Source organism: Plecotus auritus (genome assembly GCF_963455305.1).
Source record: "Plecotus auritus genome assembly, chromosome: 3".
Taxonomy (NCBI): Eukaryota; Metazoa; Chordata; class Mammalia; order Chiroptera; family Vespertilionidae; genus Plecotus; species Plecotus auritus.
The window spans coordinates 25,098,160-25,113,304 of NC_137772.1; the positions used below are offsets into that span (position 1 = coordinate 25,098,160).

General features: G+C 48.6%; 1 protein-coding gene across 4 annotated transcripts in view; it reads right to left on the bottom strand.

The window, feature by feature from the left end:
• FGFR1 (fibroblast growth factor receptor 1) overlaps nucleotides 1–14,294 on the bottom strand; it is a 47,930-nt gene extending 33,636 nt beyond the window's left edge. For 3 of the 4 annotated variants that reach the window (XM_080662238.1, XM_080662236.1, XM_080662235.1), the window contains exons 1-2: nucleotides 13,839–13,970; nucleotides 5,323–5,501 (exon numbers count right to left, since the gene is read on the bottom strand). In XM_080662238.1, coding sequence (XP_080518364.1) covers nucleotides 5,323–5,413 — 91 coding nt within the window. In that variant the 5' untranslated portion in view covers nucleotides 5,414–5,501; nucleotides 13,839–13,970. Of the gene's footprint in view, nucleotides 1–5,322; nucleotides 5,502–13,838 lie in introns of all 4 variants that reach the window. The other variant, XM_080662237.1, reaches the window with a different exon arrangement.
• Nucleotides 14,295–15,145: the final 851 nt, after the last annotated feature.

Sequence of the window (15,145 nt, forward strand, 5' to 3'; positions counted from 1 at the left end):
CCCATGGTCGCAGGTTTCTGCGGAACACGAAGACAAAGCCTTGCTTTGTAGCGCACGGCATCCAGGGGGCTTGCAGCCAGAATTGGAAACTGCAGCTTTTCCATTAAGTGTAACCTCTCCCCCTTCAACCGGCCACCAGACTCCTTCAAATCTGGAGAGGTGGGAGGAGCTGTAAGCCCCTGCCCATTAAATTGCTTATTAGTTGCAGATTTCCAAGCATGTAGGCAAGTATTTTTGAGACTGCATAGTCTCATACTGTCCCCTCAACCACAGAGTCTGGGGTATTTAACCACGTTATGCAGAAGAGGGGGCAGGACCCCCATGCCCAATTGCAAGAAGTGGCCTTGCAAACGTTTTACTTGCTTTTCCCCAAGTCTTACTCTAAAAAAAGAGAAAAAGACACAAACACAACCCTCCTCAAGCTCAGAATGTCTTTCAGAATGGCGTTTATCTTTTTAAAGGGGTGCTCCACCCATGACCCAGCTTTAGTCTATCCACACAACGCCCCCTCCCTCAAAGCCTGATCTGAAACAAGCTGAGTCTTTAAGTTCCTAAACCGGAGAAGAAAAAGGAGAGGGAGGGAGGGAGGCTGGTTTTCCTGGAACCCTTATTAAATCAACTTTCCAAAGACAGCCAGAAACTCCAGGCCCTCCCCACTCCCTCAGGAGCATTTGCAGACTGGGGGAGGGGTTTTCAACACACACACACACACACACACACACACACACACACATGCACACGCACACACATTCACACTCACAGCAAAGCCTTTCTAAAGAGGAAAAGCTCTCAGTGTGAGTAAGGTTTTGGGTAGTTTGCTTTAAACCTTTGCACAGACTTTTTACACACGGATTACACTCTTTTTCTGAAGACAACGGCAGGATTATTATTTAACAATCAGAAGGGCCAAGACTATATAACAATATTTTACATTTATTTGTGAGATACCATATAGTTTACAAAGCATGAAGACAGACTGTCCCTTGTGTCTTCACAATAGTTCTCTGAAAACGATGGGGCATGTGTCCCGTTATCACAAAGCTTAAGAGGGCCAAGTTGTTCAATGCTTCTTTGCCTCTGTATCTATTTTTCCCCCCCATTTCTTTCCTTTAAAAAATCTTGCCTCTGCAGACTAGAAATAAACATATAATAACAAAAAAAGTTTGAGTCCCAATTTCAATGTCCAACAGTTCCTTATGTGCACATGTCAGCAATGATATCTGGATGGTGGGCACATGGTGGCAATGAAGCATTGAACAGACTGTCAAACTACAGCGGGAAGGCAGGGGAGGTTGGGGGGGGGGCTGTAAGAGATCAACCGAAGGACTTGTACACATGCATATAAGCATAACCAATGGATACAAGACACTGGGCGGGGGGGCAGATAAAGGCATGTACTGGGGGATAGGGGAGGCCGGGGGGAGGTCAATGTGGGGGAAAAAAAGGAGACATATGTACTACTATTTGTAATACTTCAAACAATTAAAAAAATTAAATTAAATTAAAAAAAAAAAGAGGGCCAAGTTGTGTGAAAGGGCTGCACTAGGAGAGGGACTTATGCAATCAAACAGAGAACTGTTCTCCAGGTACAGTGGATTTCTACTTCTGTGTCCTCAGACATTCCAAGTCCACTCATGAATCAAGCCCCTCATCATGTGCTGTCTCCTGGGGGGAGGGGTCCCAGGAAATGGTACCCACAGCTGCCGTTTATTGTTCTAGGACAGTGGTCGGCAAACTCCTTAGTCAACAGAGCCAAATATCAACAGTACAACGATTGAAATTTCTTTTGAGAGCCAAATTTTTTAAACTTAAACTTCTTCTAACACCACTTCTTCAAAATAGACTCGCCCAGGCCGTGGTATTTTGTGGAAGAGCCACACTCAAGGGGCCAAAGAGCCGCATGTGGCTCGCGAGCAGCAGTTTGCCGACCACTGTTCTAGGAGCTTTGTATACAGTTTCATTTCATGTTCACTATGATGTTAGGAGTAGATGTTCATTATCAATATAAGTTACTGAGGTGCAAAGAAGAATTTTCCCAAGAGCCAACAGTCAGAAATAGAGCCAAAATCAAAACCAAGGAAGTCCAGAGAAAACTTATGCTCACACAAAGATTTGTACACAAATGTTCACAGGAATTTTAGTAATGATAGCCAAAACTGTTAACAACCTAAAGCAGCCGTCACCAACCGATGGTCCGTGGACCACTGGTGGTGCATGAGGTCTGAAAGGTTGGCGACGGCTGACCTAAAGGACCATTAACAGGTGAATGAATACATATTCACCATATAATTCCATTATATATGATTCTAGAACAGGCAAAGGTAAGCTGTACTGACAGAAAGTGGATCAGGCTCAGCCGGTGTGGCTCCGTGGTTGAGCATTGACCTATGAACCAGGAGGTCAGGGTTCGATTCCCTGTCAGGCACATGCCAGGGTTTTGGGCTTGATCTCCAGTAGGGGATGTGCAGGAGACAGCTGATCAATGATTCTCTCTCATTACTGATGCTACTATCTCTCTCTCCCTTCCTCTCTGAAATCAATAAAACTATATTTTAAGAAAAGAAAAAGAAAAAAAAGTAAGTGGATCAGTGGTTGCCAGGGGTCTGTGTTACAAAGGGGCCTGAGGGAAGTTTTGAGGGGGATAAAAATGTTCTATATCTTGATGGGGCTGGTAGTTATGTTTATCAAAAGACATTGAACTATACAATTAAAATGATCTATTTTACAGAATGTAAATTATACCTCAATCAAGTTGATTTTTTTAAGTGGCCATCTGACTTAACTCTTTACTGCTGCACAGCCTCCTAATGCCCCCTCCACCTCTCCTGTTCCCTCCTTCCTGTTGAGGGGGCCTGTACTTTGTCCTCATCAGGACCTTCAGCACTCTGGCTCCATCCTTCCTCACTCTCCCAGCTTCCTTTCCCTGCTTGGACCCACAGCCAGCAGCTTCACTATCCCCCCTCCACCACCTCTACCACCACCCCTAAAATTCCAATGCTTGTACCCTTACACATCCCCTTTCTGCTTATAAGGGCCCAGGCTACCCTCCATTTGGGGGCTGCAAAAGAGTTTCTTAGAGAAAGGTGTTTTTCTGTTTAAAAGTACTTTAGGGTCCATTATAAACTCACATTCTCAAACCTCATTCAAGCCCTCCTTGCTTTTGGACTCTCTTATCACCATCTTCACTGTGGCTGATCCAAATCGTCTCTACTCCTCTCAAACCTCCCCACCTAACTTACTGCCCTGACCTCACCTTGTCTGTGTCTCTAGTCACTGGAGTTGCCATCCAACCTACTTAAACCAACCCATAGATTCTATTTCTATAGTGTCGCCACTATTTTTTCCTTCCTTTACAACCTCAGGGCCCCCAAGCTAGTTTATACCCTCACTTCATTTAGCTAAACATTAAAAACAAACGTCTAACTCTCTTTCCGGAGCTCCTAACATTTTACATTTAAGTGCTTTTGTCTGGATTAGCTCACTTAACCCTTTATTGCTGTCCCCATTTTAAAGATGAGCAAACTGTCCTGGCTGAGTTGGTTAGCATGTCGTCCCAAAATACCAAGGTTGTGGGTTCAATCCCTGGTCAGGGCACATACAAGAATCAATAGATGAATGCATAAACAAGTGGAACAACAAATCGATGTGTCTCTCTAAAAATCAATAAATAACATAAAAAAAAAAAAGATGAGCAAACCAAGGCTTAGTGTGTTTGACTAATTTGTCAAAGCAAGTAATGCAGCTATTAAGTGCTGGAGCAGAATTCAAACAAGTCCATCTTCTTCTTCCCATCCATCCAAATTCAGCTACCAGGTTAGTTTTCTAAAAGTATAAAAGTTTTCAAGATTCCCAGTATCTACCAATTAAATATAGCAGGGCATTAAGGCCTTCCATATGCTCATAACTCAATCTAATTTTTCTGGGTGTTACTTCCCACCTACCTACCTACTTACCAGGTAAATCATTCTCTGTACACCTTATACATCCTGCCTCAGTACCTTCACTCATGCTGTTCCACCTGGAATGTCTATTAGTTCGCTCTTCCAAACCCCTTCCCATCCCTCTGGACCCATCTCAGATGTTCTCTGCTCCCCTCGTCCTCTGCATGCCCATTGCATTTTGTTGTAACTCCATTGTGTGGTTTTAAACATGGTCTACCTTGGATTTAGATAACCTCTGTACTTATCTCGCCACTACCAGATGGTGGAGAAGGTCTCTCCTGCTTTGGGTCTTTGTCATGTACTAGCTCAGGTCTTGTCTTTAGTTCTGTTGCTGAATGCAACATTAATCTGCCTGCTTCAGCCAGTGCACACTCTAGAAAGTCTCACCCACCCTTCCCTCCTCCTTTCCCATCACTACACAAGCAGACAAATATTCTCACTCATCATTTATGATTCAAATAGGTCCTGACAGCTGAGGCTGACAACTCCTTTAAATGCAGTCACCATGCCATGGGCACACTGAGCTTTTTACCCACTGCCTGCCAACCTTCTCTATTTATGTGATCAGCCACTGAATCACAAGCCACATACCCTTTGGCTGCAGAAAAGCTCACATATTAATTCTTAGAGATCCATGAAAGTCACCAGGTATCTTTGAAGTATTTGTATAACTCCAGCAAATCCCATGAGCAGCAGGGCAAGTCCTTCCCATTACTAATGTAATAAGCTCTCTGCATTTCCAACAAGCTGTAGATCTCTCCCAGCTCCCAGACCCCATTATGCTCCCTGGTTCTCAATCTCTTCCAAAACTCTCCAGCAGTACATACCCTCAGACCACCTCCAAACAGGGCCTGTGAGATGTGGTCAAGAAAGGTAAATGGCAAGCACGTGGCCATAGCTGCCAACCCTCACAGAAGATGTGTCTTTGGAACAATTTTAGAAGCCAGAGGTCTTTATCAAGCTCCCACATCCCTCAACATCCCCTGTAGCCTGATGTAAGTTCTAACTCCAAATTCATAGGTCATTCACTCCCCATTGCATCACCCAACTCCATTTCATTAATCGCCTAGGTTAGAGAGCTGGCTCTTGGATCCCAATCAAGAGTTCTTTTTTTCAGAAGAGAAAAGCATAAACCCACCTAGAGCATGTCACCTCTGACAAATGATGTCACCAGCCTTCATGACCCAACCTCTCGTGAGGTTGGTTATGTTTAAAATCAGGCCCGAACCAGCCCAGGTATCTTGGGAGTCTTTCCTACAGGAAAAGAGCTCTTTGCTCCACCTGGGATGGGCCTTCCACATCACCTCCAAACACATCACCTCCGTCCCAGCCTGCCTTGTTTCCGAGGGCCAGAAGTCCAGGCTTTCAGCCGGTGCCTTACCTTGTTCAGGCAAGGTCGGGGCTGGCCTGGCAGTGCAGAGTGTGGCTGTGACCAGCACAGCCCAGAAGAGGAGGCACTTCCAGCTCCACATCCCAGTTCTGCAGTTAGAGGTTGGTGACAAGGCTCCACACCTCCATGGAGACTCCGCCCTGAGCTTGAACCTCCTTTTCAAGCTGACTCTGAGGAAAGAAAAAAACGAAAACTTAGGAGGGTCTGCATTGGTGGGGGGGAGAGCAAGGAGCAAAAGAAGTTAAAGCAGGCACACAGTCACCCTGTCCAGAGGATGCCTGAAGCAATACCTTACTCCTTTAAGCACAGAGAAGAGAACTGTGGTCTGACCCAATGTTGAGTTCAAGGTTAAAGGCCTTACTCAGAGAAAGGAGTGTTTTCATTCAGTTCTCAATTATTTATTGAGTGTGGACTGTGTACAAGCTTTGCTGCGAAAATCGTCATGAAGTTCTCCAAGGCATAAGCACTAAGATCATTTGTGCTGGGAAAGCAAATGACTATGAAAATCCCAAACAAGTCTGCCGCTTCATAGGCAATGGCATCACGGAGTATGCTGGAGCCTTCAGTATGCCCTGTAGGGGGCGTGCAGGAGGCAGCCAATTGATGTTCAGCTCTCACATCTCCCGCCCCCCCCGCCCCTCCCGCCCCAGTATATCCTCAGGTAAGGATTGAGAGATTGAAAGAGAGAGAGAGATATATATGAAGAATCAAGCATTAAGGCAAGGACTAGGAAATGGGAGCCAAGTAAGATACTGACCCTCTCTCGACCTATGTGATGAGGAAGCTGAAAAAAAAGATCTCCAAGGTGCTTTCTTTTTGTCTTGAGAACTGTATGCATCGCAGGGATCTCAGGTTCTATCAGCTTCCCTCAGGGAGAGAACACAACTCTCACCAACTCCTTAAAAAGAGCCTTAGAGTGCGGAACCGTGAGGTGGGTCCAGTTTTCTTCTCTGATATGTGAAGGTGACAGCTGATGGCCAATAGAAATGAATCCAGAAGTGGGAAACAAAAGGTTGTGCTGAAGAGTCAAAGGGCTCTTGTAAGGGCTGACCAAAGATGGCTCATGTCAGCCCTGGTTAAAAGCATAATCTACAGCCCTTTACCTTTCTAGTGGTAAAATCTAAGACAACCCCCCGGGGTCTTAAGGAACAAGGGATTGTTGCTGATAAACATTTACCAAGTGATAAGACTTTCTGGGCACTGTTTGGGCTATATCGGAGTGACCATTTCCATCGTCCAGGTGGCTTTTGTCCTAAATACTCTAGGGAACCATCCAAGTTATTCAGAGAATCCACTTCCCCGGAACATGCCCTAATGTGGTGCTTCAGCCCTGCCTCCTCTCAGCCAGACAGGGCCCCTGTGAGTGAGTCAGTCTGGGCTGGCAGAAACCCCCCGGATTCTTGGCTTCGTTCACATGTGTTTGCCAGCGGGAGTACAAATACACTACCCACCACCTCCCTCCGAAGGCTTTCCTAAATTTTTTTTAATGATTTCAAATCAAAGGAGTAGTGAACATTTTTATTTTTCTAAATTTAGGAAAGGGACCAGAAGAGAGAGACCAGAACAAATGTTTATTGAACACCCACTACATGCCAAGCATGTAGTAGGTAAAATCTGTAAGTATAAAACTTCAGCCCTAGCCGGTTTTGCTCAGTGGATAGAGCATCGGCTTGCAGACTGAAGGGTTCCAGGTTCGATTCCAGTCAAGGGCACATGCCTGGGTTTCTGGCTCAATCCCCAGTGGAGGGCGTGGATTAATGATTCTCTCTCATCATTGATGTTTCTATCTCTCCCTCGCCCTTCCTCTCTGAAATCAATAACAAAACAAACAAAAAAAACAACTTCATTGCTTCTTCACTATAAACTTAAGGGGGGCAGGAATTATTATTCCCTTTTATGCCATGGGAAAACGGAGACTCAAAGAGGTTAAGTGTTTTTGCCCAAGGATGTGCAGCAGGTAAGCAATAGCACCAAAACTTCCATCACCCAGGTTTTCAGATGCTGAAGAACAAGGTGAGAGGAAGCAAATTACAGGATGATCCTATCTGGCTCTATCTGATGCAAACTCATTTTCTTTGAAGAGTATCTATCCCTGTGCCATGGCGAAACCAAGTAGGTAAGGACAGATCCCAGGTAACTCTAGAAATGAGAGAGCCTTGATTTTCAATTCCATCGGTTGAAAGACCCTTGGAAACAGCTCACCGATGTGCCATCTAGGACATAGGATGGGGCATGGTCCCTGGCCTGGGATTGAGGGGATGCTTGCCAGAGGACATCCCTAAACGACATTCCACATCTCATTACCTCCCAAAGACACACCAAATTGATGCAGGCCTATCACCCAAGAAGGTACTCCCAACTAAGAACCAAGTCCCACAGGTACCATCAGCGTAATCAATGAATGTTTAGTATCCAGTGGGAAAGCATGGTATCATCTTGAGATGATTAAACTTGTTTTCAAATGTAGCAGACAGGCAGTTTTCACCACCACCTGACCACTCTGTCCCCTGAAAAGCCTGCCCACCTCCTCACATGTGTGAGTTGGCTGTCGGCTGTCCTCGTTCAGCTGTGCAGTCACTGCACTTCAAACTAATCTGGCAGCTTCCCTACAAAAGTCTCTTCTTCTGCTTCCCCTCTGGGCCTCAAATCCCACATCTGTAAAACAAAGGATGTTAAGAAAACTCAGTCTCTGTCTGGCACCAACTCCTGGAATGAGAAGGTACATGGGCACACATCCCATTGCATTAAACACAATGATGCAAACCACTAATCCACACACTGCCTAGGACCCTAGGTACTTGCCACCTTCTCCTTCACCTCACCTTCTTCTCATTCTACTAATTAATGCATTATTAAAATCCCTTAGAAACAGTCTCCTTCCTTCACTGCTGGACAGATGTGAAGGTGTACACAGCAGCTTCCTCAGAGACCGTACAGCTGGCTCCCCATATGTCAGGTCTCCTGGGATTGGCCGCCAACTCTGCCTGGGTGCAGAGCTCCTCACTATCGAAGGGGGAGTGGGGGCGGGGAGGAGACACACTTACATCTCACTTGTTGGAGGGGCTAAAATATTTGTCTTGCCTACACCACAGGTGGTTATGAGGATCAAATGGGCAGCGCAGGCAAAAGTACCTGCTCTCTCCTCTCTAAGTACTAATTCAATGTAAAATGAGATAGTGGCTGGTGAGAAAGCAGGGGCTAGAATATATGACCTTGCATTTCTCTTGAATTCTAAGAGTAAAGATTGTATGACCATCAGATCTCCTTGTCCAAAAATGATGTAAGGAAAACTAGCTTATGAGTTCCAGGCCTTTTCTTTGTACTCTGGAAAAAGTAACTAATTACTACCCTTCCATTTATGGCCCTGCCACCCTGAGAGAGTCACTGAACTGTTCTGAGCCTCAGTTTCCCACTTGTTGGATGGGGGCTAAAATATTTGCCTTGCCTACATCACAGGTTATGAGGATCAAATGGGCAGCATGGGTGAAAGTACCTGCTCTCTCCTCTCTGAAGTTCTAACCAAATGTAAAGAATTACAAACACTGTGCTTGGAGTCACTCCTAGACAGCACTCTCAGGATATTTTGGTAATTGGCAGCAGTAGGACAAACTTCCTACCTTTACAAAGCGATTTCTCACTAGCCATCTTCAAGCCCCATACTCTAAACCTAGCTGTCCCATCTGATGGCCACCAGCTACTTGTGGCTACTGAGCAACTGAAACGTGGCTAGTGGGAACTGGGGTGTACTAGAAATGAAAACTTGGTATAGAAAAAAGTAAAGTATCTCAATAATGTTTATATTGATTACGTGTTTAAATTATAATATTTTGGCTATATTGGGCTAAATTAAGTATATTCTCAAAAGCTAAACAAATTAATTAATAAAAATTAATTCTGCCTTGTTTCTTTTTACTTAATTTCTAACTTGGCTACTAGAAAATCTAAGATTACAAGTAGCTTATGTTTTATTTCTATGGGACAGCACAGCTCTAGGCAACCTCCATACACTGCCAAAGTTGTTTCTTTGCCTTTTCCTCTATCTTCCACGAGTCTACCTTTCACATTCTGAGCCCCATCTCAAAAAGCTACAACCCTTTCTTGGGCCTTCTAACTGAGGGTCTCATCCCTCTGAATTTCCAAAAAGCACCATGGGATCCCTAGCTCCTTAAGAGCAGGGTCTGGACCTGACTAGCCTTTGTTAATACCCTTAGCATCTAACATGTACACAGCAGATGCCGACACATTTATTAACTGGATGAATAAATGAATAAAAGAAAGAAAGGCTGATTGAAAAGAGACGGATATAGATACTCTTGCAGAAAAGAGGTTGAGAATGCCAGAGAAAAGCAATAGTCAAGTACTCCTTGTTAGCCAGCCAAGCTCAAAATACACCAACTGGGACATTTTGTAAACCTCTCAATTCCTCAGACTTGAGGAAGTAACACCACAACATTAATTCCTTTAGACGGGAATAAGACTCACTTCTTAACAGAATGGTTGCCTTTCCCAAAAGTGAGCATTTTCTGCTCACTGTTGAGAGTGGCAGAGCAAATACTCATTAAACATCTGAAAAAACTTATGCAGCTCAGCTTGCGGAATTTTAGTTGATCCAAGGAAAACACGAATTTTAAATTTTTGAGTTCCTGTAAAAAAGTATCTAAATGTCTTGAGGCCCTGGCTGGTTGTTCAGTGGTTACAGCGTCAGCCCTTGGATTGAAGGGTCTCCAGTTCGATTCCTGGTCAAGGGCATACAAATCGGTTGCAGGCTCGATCCCAGGCCTCCGACAGGGTGCGTGTGGGAGGCAACTAATCAATGTGTCTCCCTCACATCAATGTTTCTCTCTCTTTGTCTCTCCCCTTCCCTTCCACTCACTCTAAAAATCAATGGAAAAAATATCCTCAGGTGAGGATTAACAACAAAATGTCCTTGGGAGTGAGGTATATAAACTAGGAAACCTTGCAATTGAAGACAGGATGGATTAGTGGACCGCCACCATATTCTTGGCATTGTTCACCCAGTGAGGACTATTTACTTGGGGACCAAACATAGTTCCTTTAATTGCAAGGGGGAATGGTGGTAAGGAGAGGATTTCTGTTTAAGGTAGATGCAAGTGTAGGGGGGAAGGCAAATATCCTAGCCTGAGTCTGGCATTTAATCCTCTCTGGAAGCACCAGAATCTTCTCTAAAGCTCTACATCTGGACTCCCACCAGTCCCTGGCACATTCAGACCTTTTACAAAGCTCTTGGGAAAACAAATGCAAGACAAATTTCCCAAGAGGAAATTAAACTCCAGTGATGTGAATAAGACCTATGAATCAATTCTCTCTACCGCCCTTTCCTGCATCAGCAACAGGCTCCAACTTTCCTAGGGAGCTCTTAACTAACAGCCATTTTGATGAAAGATTAAAAAATGGAGGCAAGAAGAAAGCGTTCAGAGGAGCTGGCTGCTAAAACCCTACGCTCACAGGAACAAATCGCCTATTTTAAGGAGTCTTGTTTCAGGTCAACATCCAAAACAAACAAAAAAAGCTTACTCAAAGCAAAAACCCATGGCTTTGCCTTGGTCTCCATGCCTGGAGTCAGCCTACTCAAGGCTCAACTCAACCTCCCTGCAGTCCCCCAGGAAGAAAGCCAGCCCAGGCTGACAGTGCCTGGAGGTACTTACTCTGATCCTCTCCCTCTGGAGAGGTGGAACAATAGCATCTGTGAGGTTCCTTCTCTATTTCTTCCTGTGCTTTTTGCTTCCCTTACTATTCTAAGGGTGCCTAACCTAACATCCTCCGTGGCCAGAGGCAAAGATGGAGAAATATCCAGGACTGTCTTCTTGAGAACCAATAGAAGAAGTAGTGTCCACTCTGGCCCAAATCCCATTTGTGAAAAATGCCTCTAAGATGAGCATTTCTACAAGCATGATAAGAACAGGCAGTGAAAGCACACGTGTCCAGTGGCTATCCATCCGGACGGCCCCCAATAAAAAGCTGACACTCAGCTATGACTAAGAAGAGTAAATGCAACAAATAGTTCAAGGAGCCGGTCACTGATGCAGTCAGAATACAACCATCCAGGCTGGAGCCAGGCCCCAGTAGCCTCCTTGACCCCAACACCCTGTGCTCCTTTGGGGTCAGCAGCAGCCCTGGAACTTCTCCCAACCAAGTGGGGTGTGGGGGGGAGGGAGATATGTAAATAAGTAATTAGATAAGCAGGCCACCAGGACAGCCTCGGTGGGCAATGGCTCTCCCTCTCCCTCTCCAGTCACTGAAAGGAAAGGAGATGACCCAGGCTTGGGGGTAATTAACCACAGCACGTCCCATGGGGTCCTACTACTTAGCTTTTCAACAAGCCTCAGAGAGAAACTGTGAGCCTGGGCCAAGGGGAGAAAATGGCCACTTTCTGCTAAACAGTCTCAAGGCTAAGGTTCTACAATTTAGATGGTATTCCAAAAAAAGCACTGGCCCGGAGGTGCAAAGGGCAGGGCACATCTGTGGAGGAAACAGTCACCTTAATTACCATGTCTAGAGAAAGTGCGATTTCATTACAGCCTCCAAAACTACCGCCCAAAGGAGAAACCAGAGAAGTGTTTTCAATTTGAAAGAGACTGGAAAGGAGAGGGTGAGAGAGACCAACAACTCTCCCCACCCTCCTGCAACTGTGGACCACAAGGTGCTTTCCTACCTCAAAGGACGTTACAAAACACACACACACACACACACACACACACACACACACACACCCCTTAACAATCCAACCCCCACTTTCAAAACTGTAGCTGTTATTTCAATGGTAAAATGTCCCACTTTAGTTTCCAGGGCCGCAGCCCAAATAACTCCTTTAAAACACACAGGCAGCGCCTCTGGCAGCAACAGCTACAGCCCCTCCCCAACGCCCCCAGCCACTGCACTCGGGGCTTGCTCCCGGGAGGGCGGAAAAGGGACCCGCAGGGACGCCACCGCCGGACAGGGTCAGATGCTCCTGCCGCCCCAGCTGTAACTGAAGGGACAAGAAGCAATACTTCAGTTCCAGAAACTTCCGTCAGGGCCAGTTCAGGGTCGACCTATGACCAAAAGTCCACCGCCGGCAGATGAACCGTTTTCAGGTGCCACCCCCTAAAACCTTGGCCCCATGTTCTACGAAGCCTCTTTTCCGCACAATCTATAAAGCACCAACACCATCAGATCCTAAGTAACTTAGGATCCAGGGTAACTTCTTTTGCTCCCCAGATCCCAACGCCTCATCTCCAAGTCTTAAGAAATTTTAAAGAGGGAAGTGGAAAGGGAAGAAGAAGGATGTTAATAACGTGGCTGCGGTGTACCCATGTGGGGTGAAACCACCAGATGCGGCTGCTACATCTGGAAAATGGGGGGTGGGGGGACGTGTTGGGGGAGAAGGACACTGCAGAAAGTTTTAAATGGGCTAATCGCTTCTGGGCTCAGAAAGGAGAAGCAGGCTTCACCCCTTCTCCTAAAGGTCTGGCTGCCTTCACAGGCTATGTGCTAAATGAACTCAATCTACAACGTCAATAAATTCCTCCGCAAATGAGGGTTCTGCTACCCCTTCTTCTCCCAAAACCCCAAATACGACGGGGGGAGGGTCGGGGCAGAAGGGTCTGGGCCAGAGAAGCAACAAGCATCGCTGCCGAGTGGACCGCACCGGACGAAACCCTCATCCCCTCCCCCACCTCCTAGAACCAGATTGGAATAGAACGTCCCCCTCCCCCAGACCCCAGCGTAGGACTTCACACACCCGCTGGGCGCCCGCCCCTTCCCCAAACTTCGGGCCCTTTCCGAGAAGGACTCCGCAGAAGATAAGCCCCTCTGGAAAAGGGAATTCCTTTCTCGCTCCGCAAAAGCACATTCGGCCATTTGGTGACGACACAGGACTTAAACCAATTCGGAGAGAAGCTAACTTGGCCCACCACATCTTTCCTTCTTCTTGCCCCCACCCATCTACCCATCCCTAACCCCTACCCGAGACTTTCCCGAGGTGATAAAGGACTTAAAAACACCCCGGATTTTTAACGTTCCATTCAAAGCTACCTGCGGAATTGGGGTGAGTCCCCGTGAGTGGACTAAAGAGAGGAGTGGAGTGCAAAACACACACACACACACACACACTCCACCTCGCTGCCCACTCCCACCCGCCTCCCCAGTCCAAGGACGTCGAGGGCCGCCGCCACCCTGGTCCCGGCCGTCCCCCCCGACTCACCGAGGAGCCGCCGCCACCGCCGCCTCGCCAGCTCCCAGCGCGAGTTGGCGGAAAAGTTGGGCGGCGGGACGGGCGCGGGCAGGGGGCGCAGAAGGCGACGCGAGCGGAGAGAAGGCAGGGGAGACAAAAGGGGGGCGCCGAGCGCTGGAGAGGGAGTCGGGGTGGAGGGGGCGGGCAGCCCGCGGAGGGAGGCGCCCGACTCGAGCCGCCGGCGGCAGGGGCAGCGCGCAGCCAGGAGGCTCCGGCGCCGGGGTCGCTGGGGATGCCAAGCCCGCCCCGGATCTGGGGGCGCCGCGATTCCTACCTCACTCGGCGCTGCGGTTCCGCCTCTGGAGAGTCCGCCGTGGCTTGATCGGGCGGGCGGGCGCCCGCGTCCCCCGCTCCGGCCCGCCGCCCCCGGGCTCCTGGCGGGGCCGCGACAGCCCCGCGGCCGGCTCTCGACTCCCGGCGGCGCTCGGCGCCCGGTGCCTCCAGTCCGGGCGGGAACAATGGAGCAGAAGCGGGTGCCCCGGAGGCGGGGCTGGGGGAGGGCTCCGTCCGCGCCCGGGGTCTCCAGACCCTGTGGCCCCCTCTCCAGACCCGGCGGCGGCGTCTCACGCTTTTTGCAGCCCGGGCTCCATCTCCGTGAGGGGACCCGGGCGCCGCGGCGTGCCCGGCTGCGGTACTGGCACCGTGCGCCCCGCGGGGCACCCCTCGGACCAGAGAAAAGTCCTCAGTCTCCGCGGCTTTCCCGCGGCGGCGCGCGCTCACGGCCGGGCAAGGCGAGGTCGCCGCAATGCGCTAAGCAGAGTGTCGGTCCTGTCCAGGCGTCGCCGCCCAGCTCCGGGCACCAGCCGGTCTCCTCCGCGCGCTGCCGCTGCACCCGAGTCCGGGCTCCCGCTCGCCGCCGCGGCTGCCGAGGCGCCGTCCCAGTGCCCGCAGGAGCGCTCCGAGCGCTGTGCGCCGGCGAGGCGCGAGGCTGCTCTCTCACTCCCACCCCGCGCTGGTCCCACCCCCTCCTCCTCCCCTGCAGCTGCCTGCTGGGCTTTGTAGTTCCCGAGCCTCGGCCGGGAGAAGTGGGAGCCGGCTGAGCTGCCCGCGCTCGGCCACTCCTTTCCTGCAGTCCGGTCAGCATCCGAGTGCGCGCCTGCCCCTCCTTCCGAGCATCGCCCGGGAGGGCGCCCGAATTTCAGGCAGTGGACCGATTAGCAGTTTGGGGTGTGAGGTTGTACGTGGCAGCGCGGGCTTGGGAGTCTGACTGTGTGCTTGGGGGGGATATAATTTCCTTGCTCTACATCTCTGTTTTCTCATTTGTAAAAGGGGGATAATAGTACTTTCCGTATAGAGTTGAGGGCCTGGCATACAGTTAATAAATGCAAATTTTTTATTCACGCGAAGGTCGACCCCCATCCTCAGACCCTTCCCTTCCATCTCATTTTCCCCAGCCACAGTGGTTAGGTTTTGTGTTCCATGGGAAGCGGGGTCCTGTAAAATTTGCAGCGCCATTCATGGCCTCCAGCCTGAGGTTAATGATTCGGAAGCAAAGAGTGAGTGGGGAGTTGGGTGGTGTTGGTTTGGAAGTTAATCAGAACCCACCCAGAACACACTCCAGTACTCTATGGAACCGAAGGG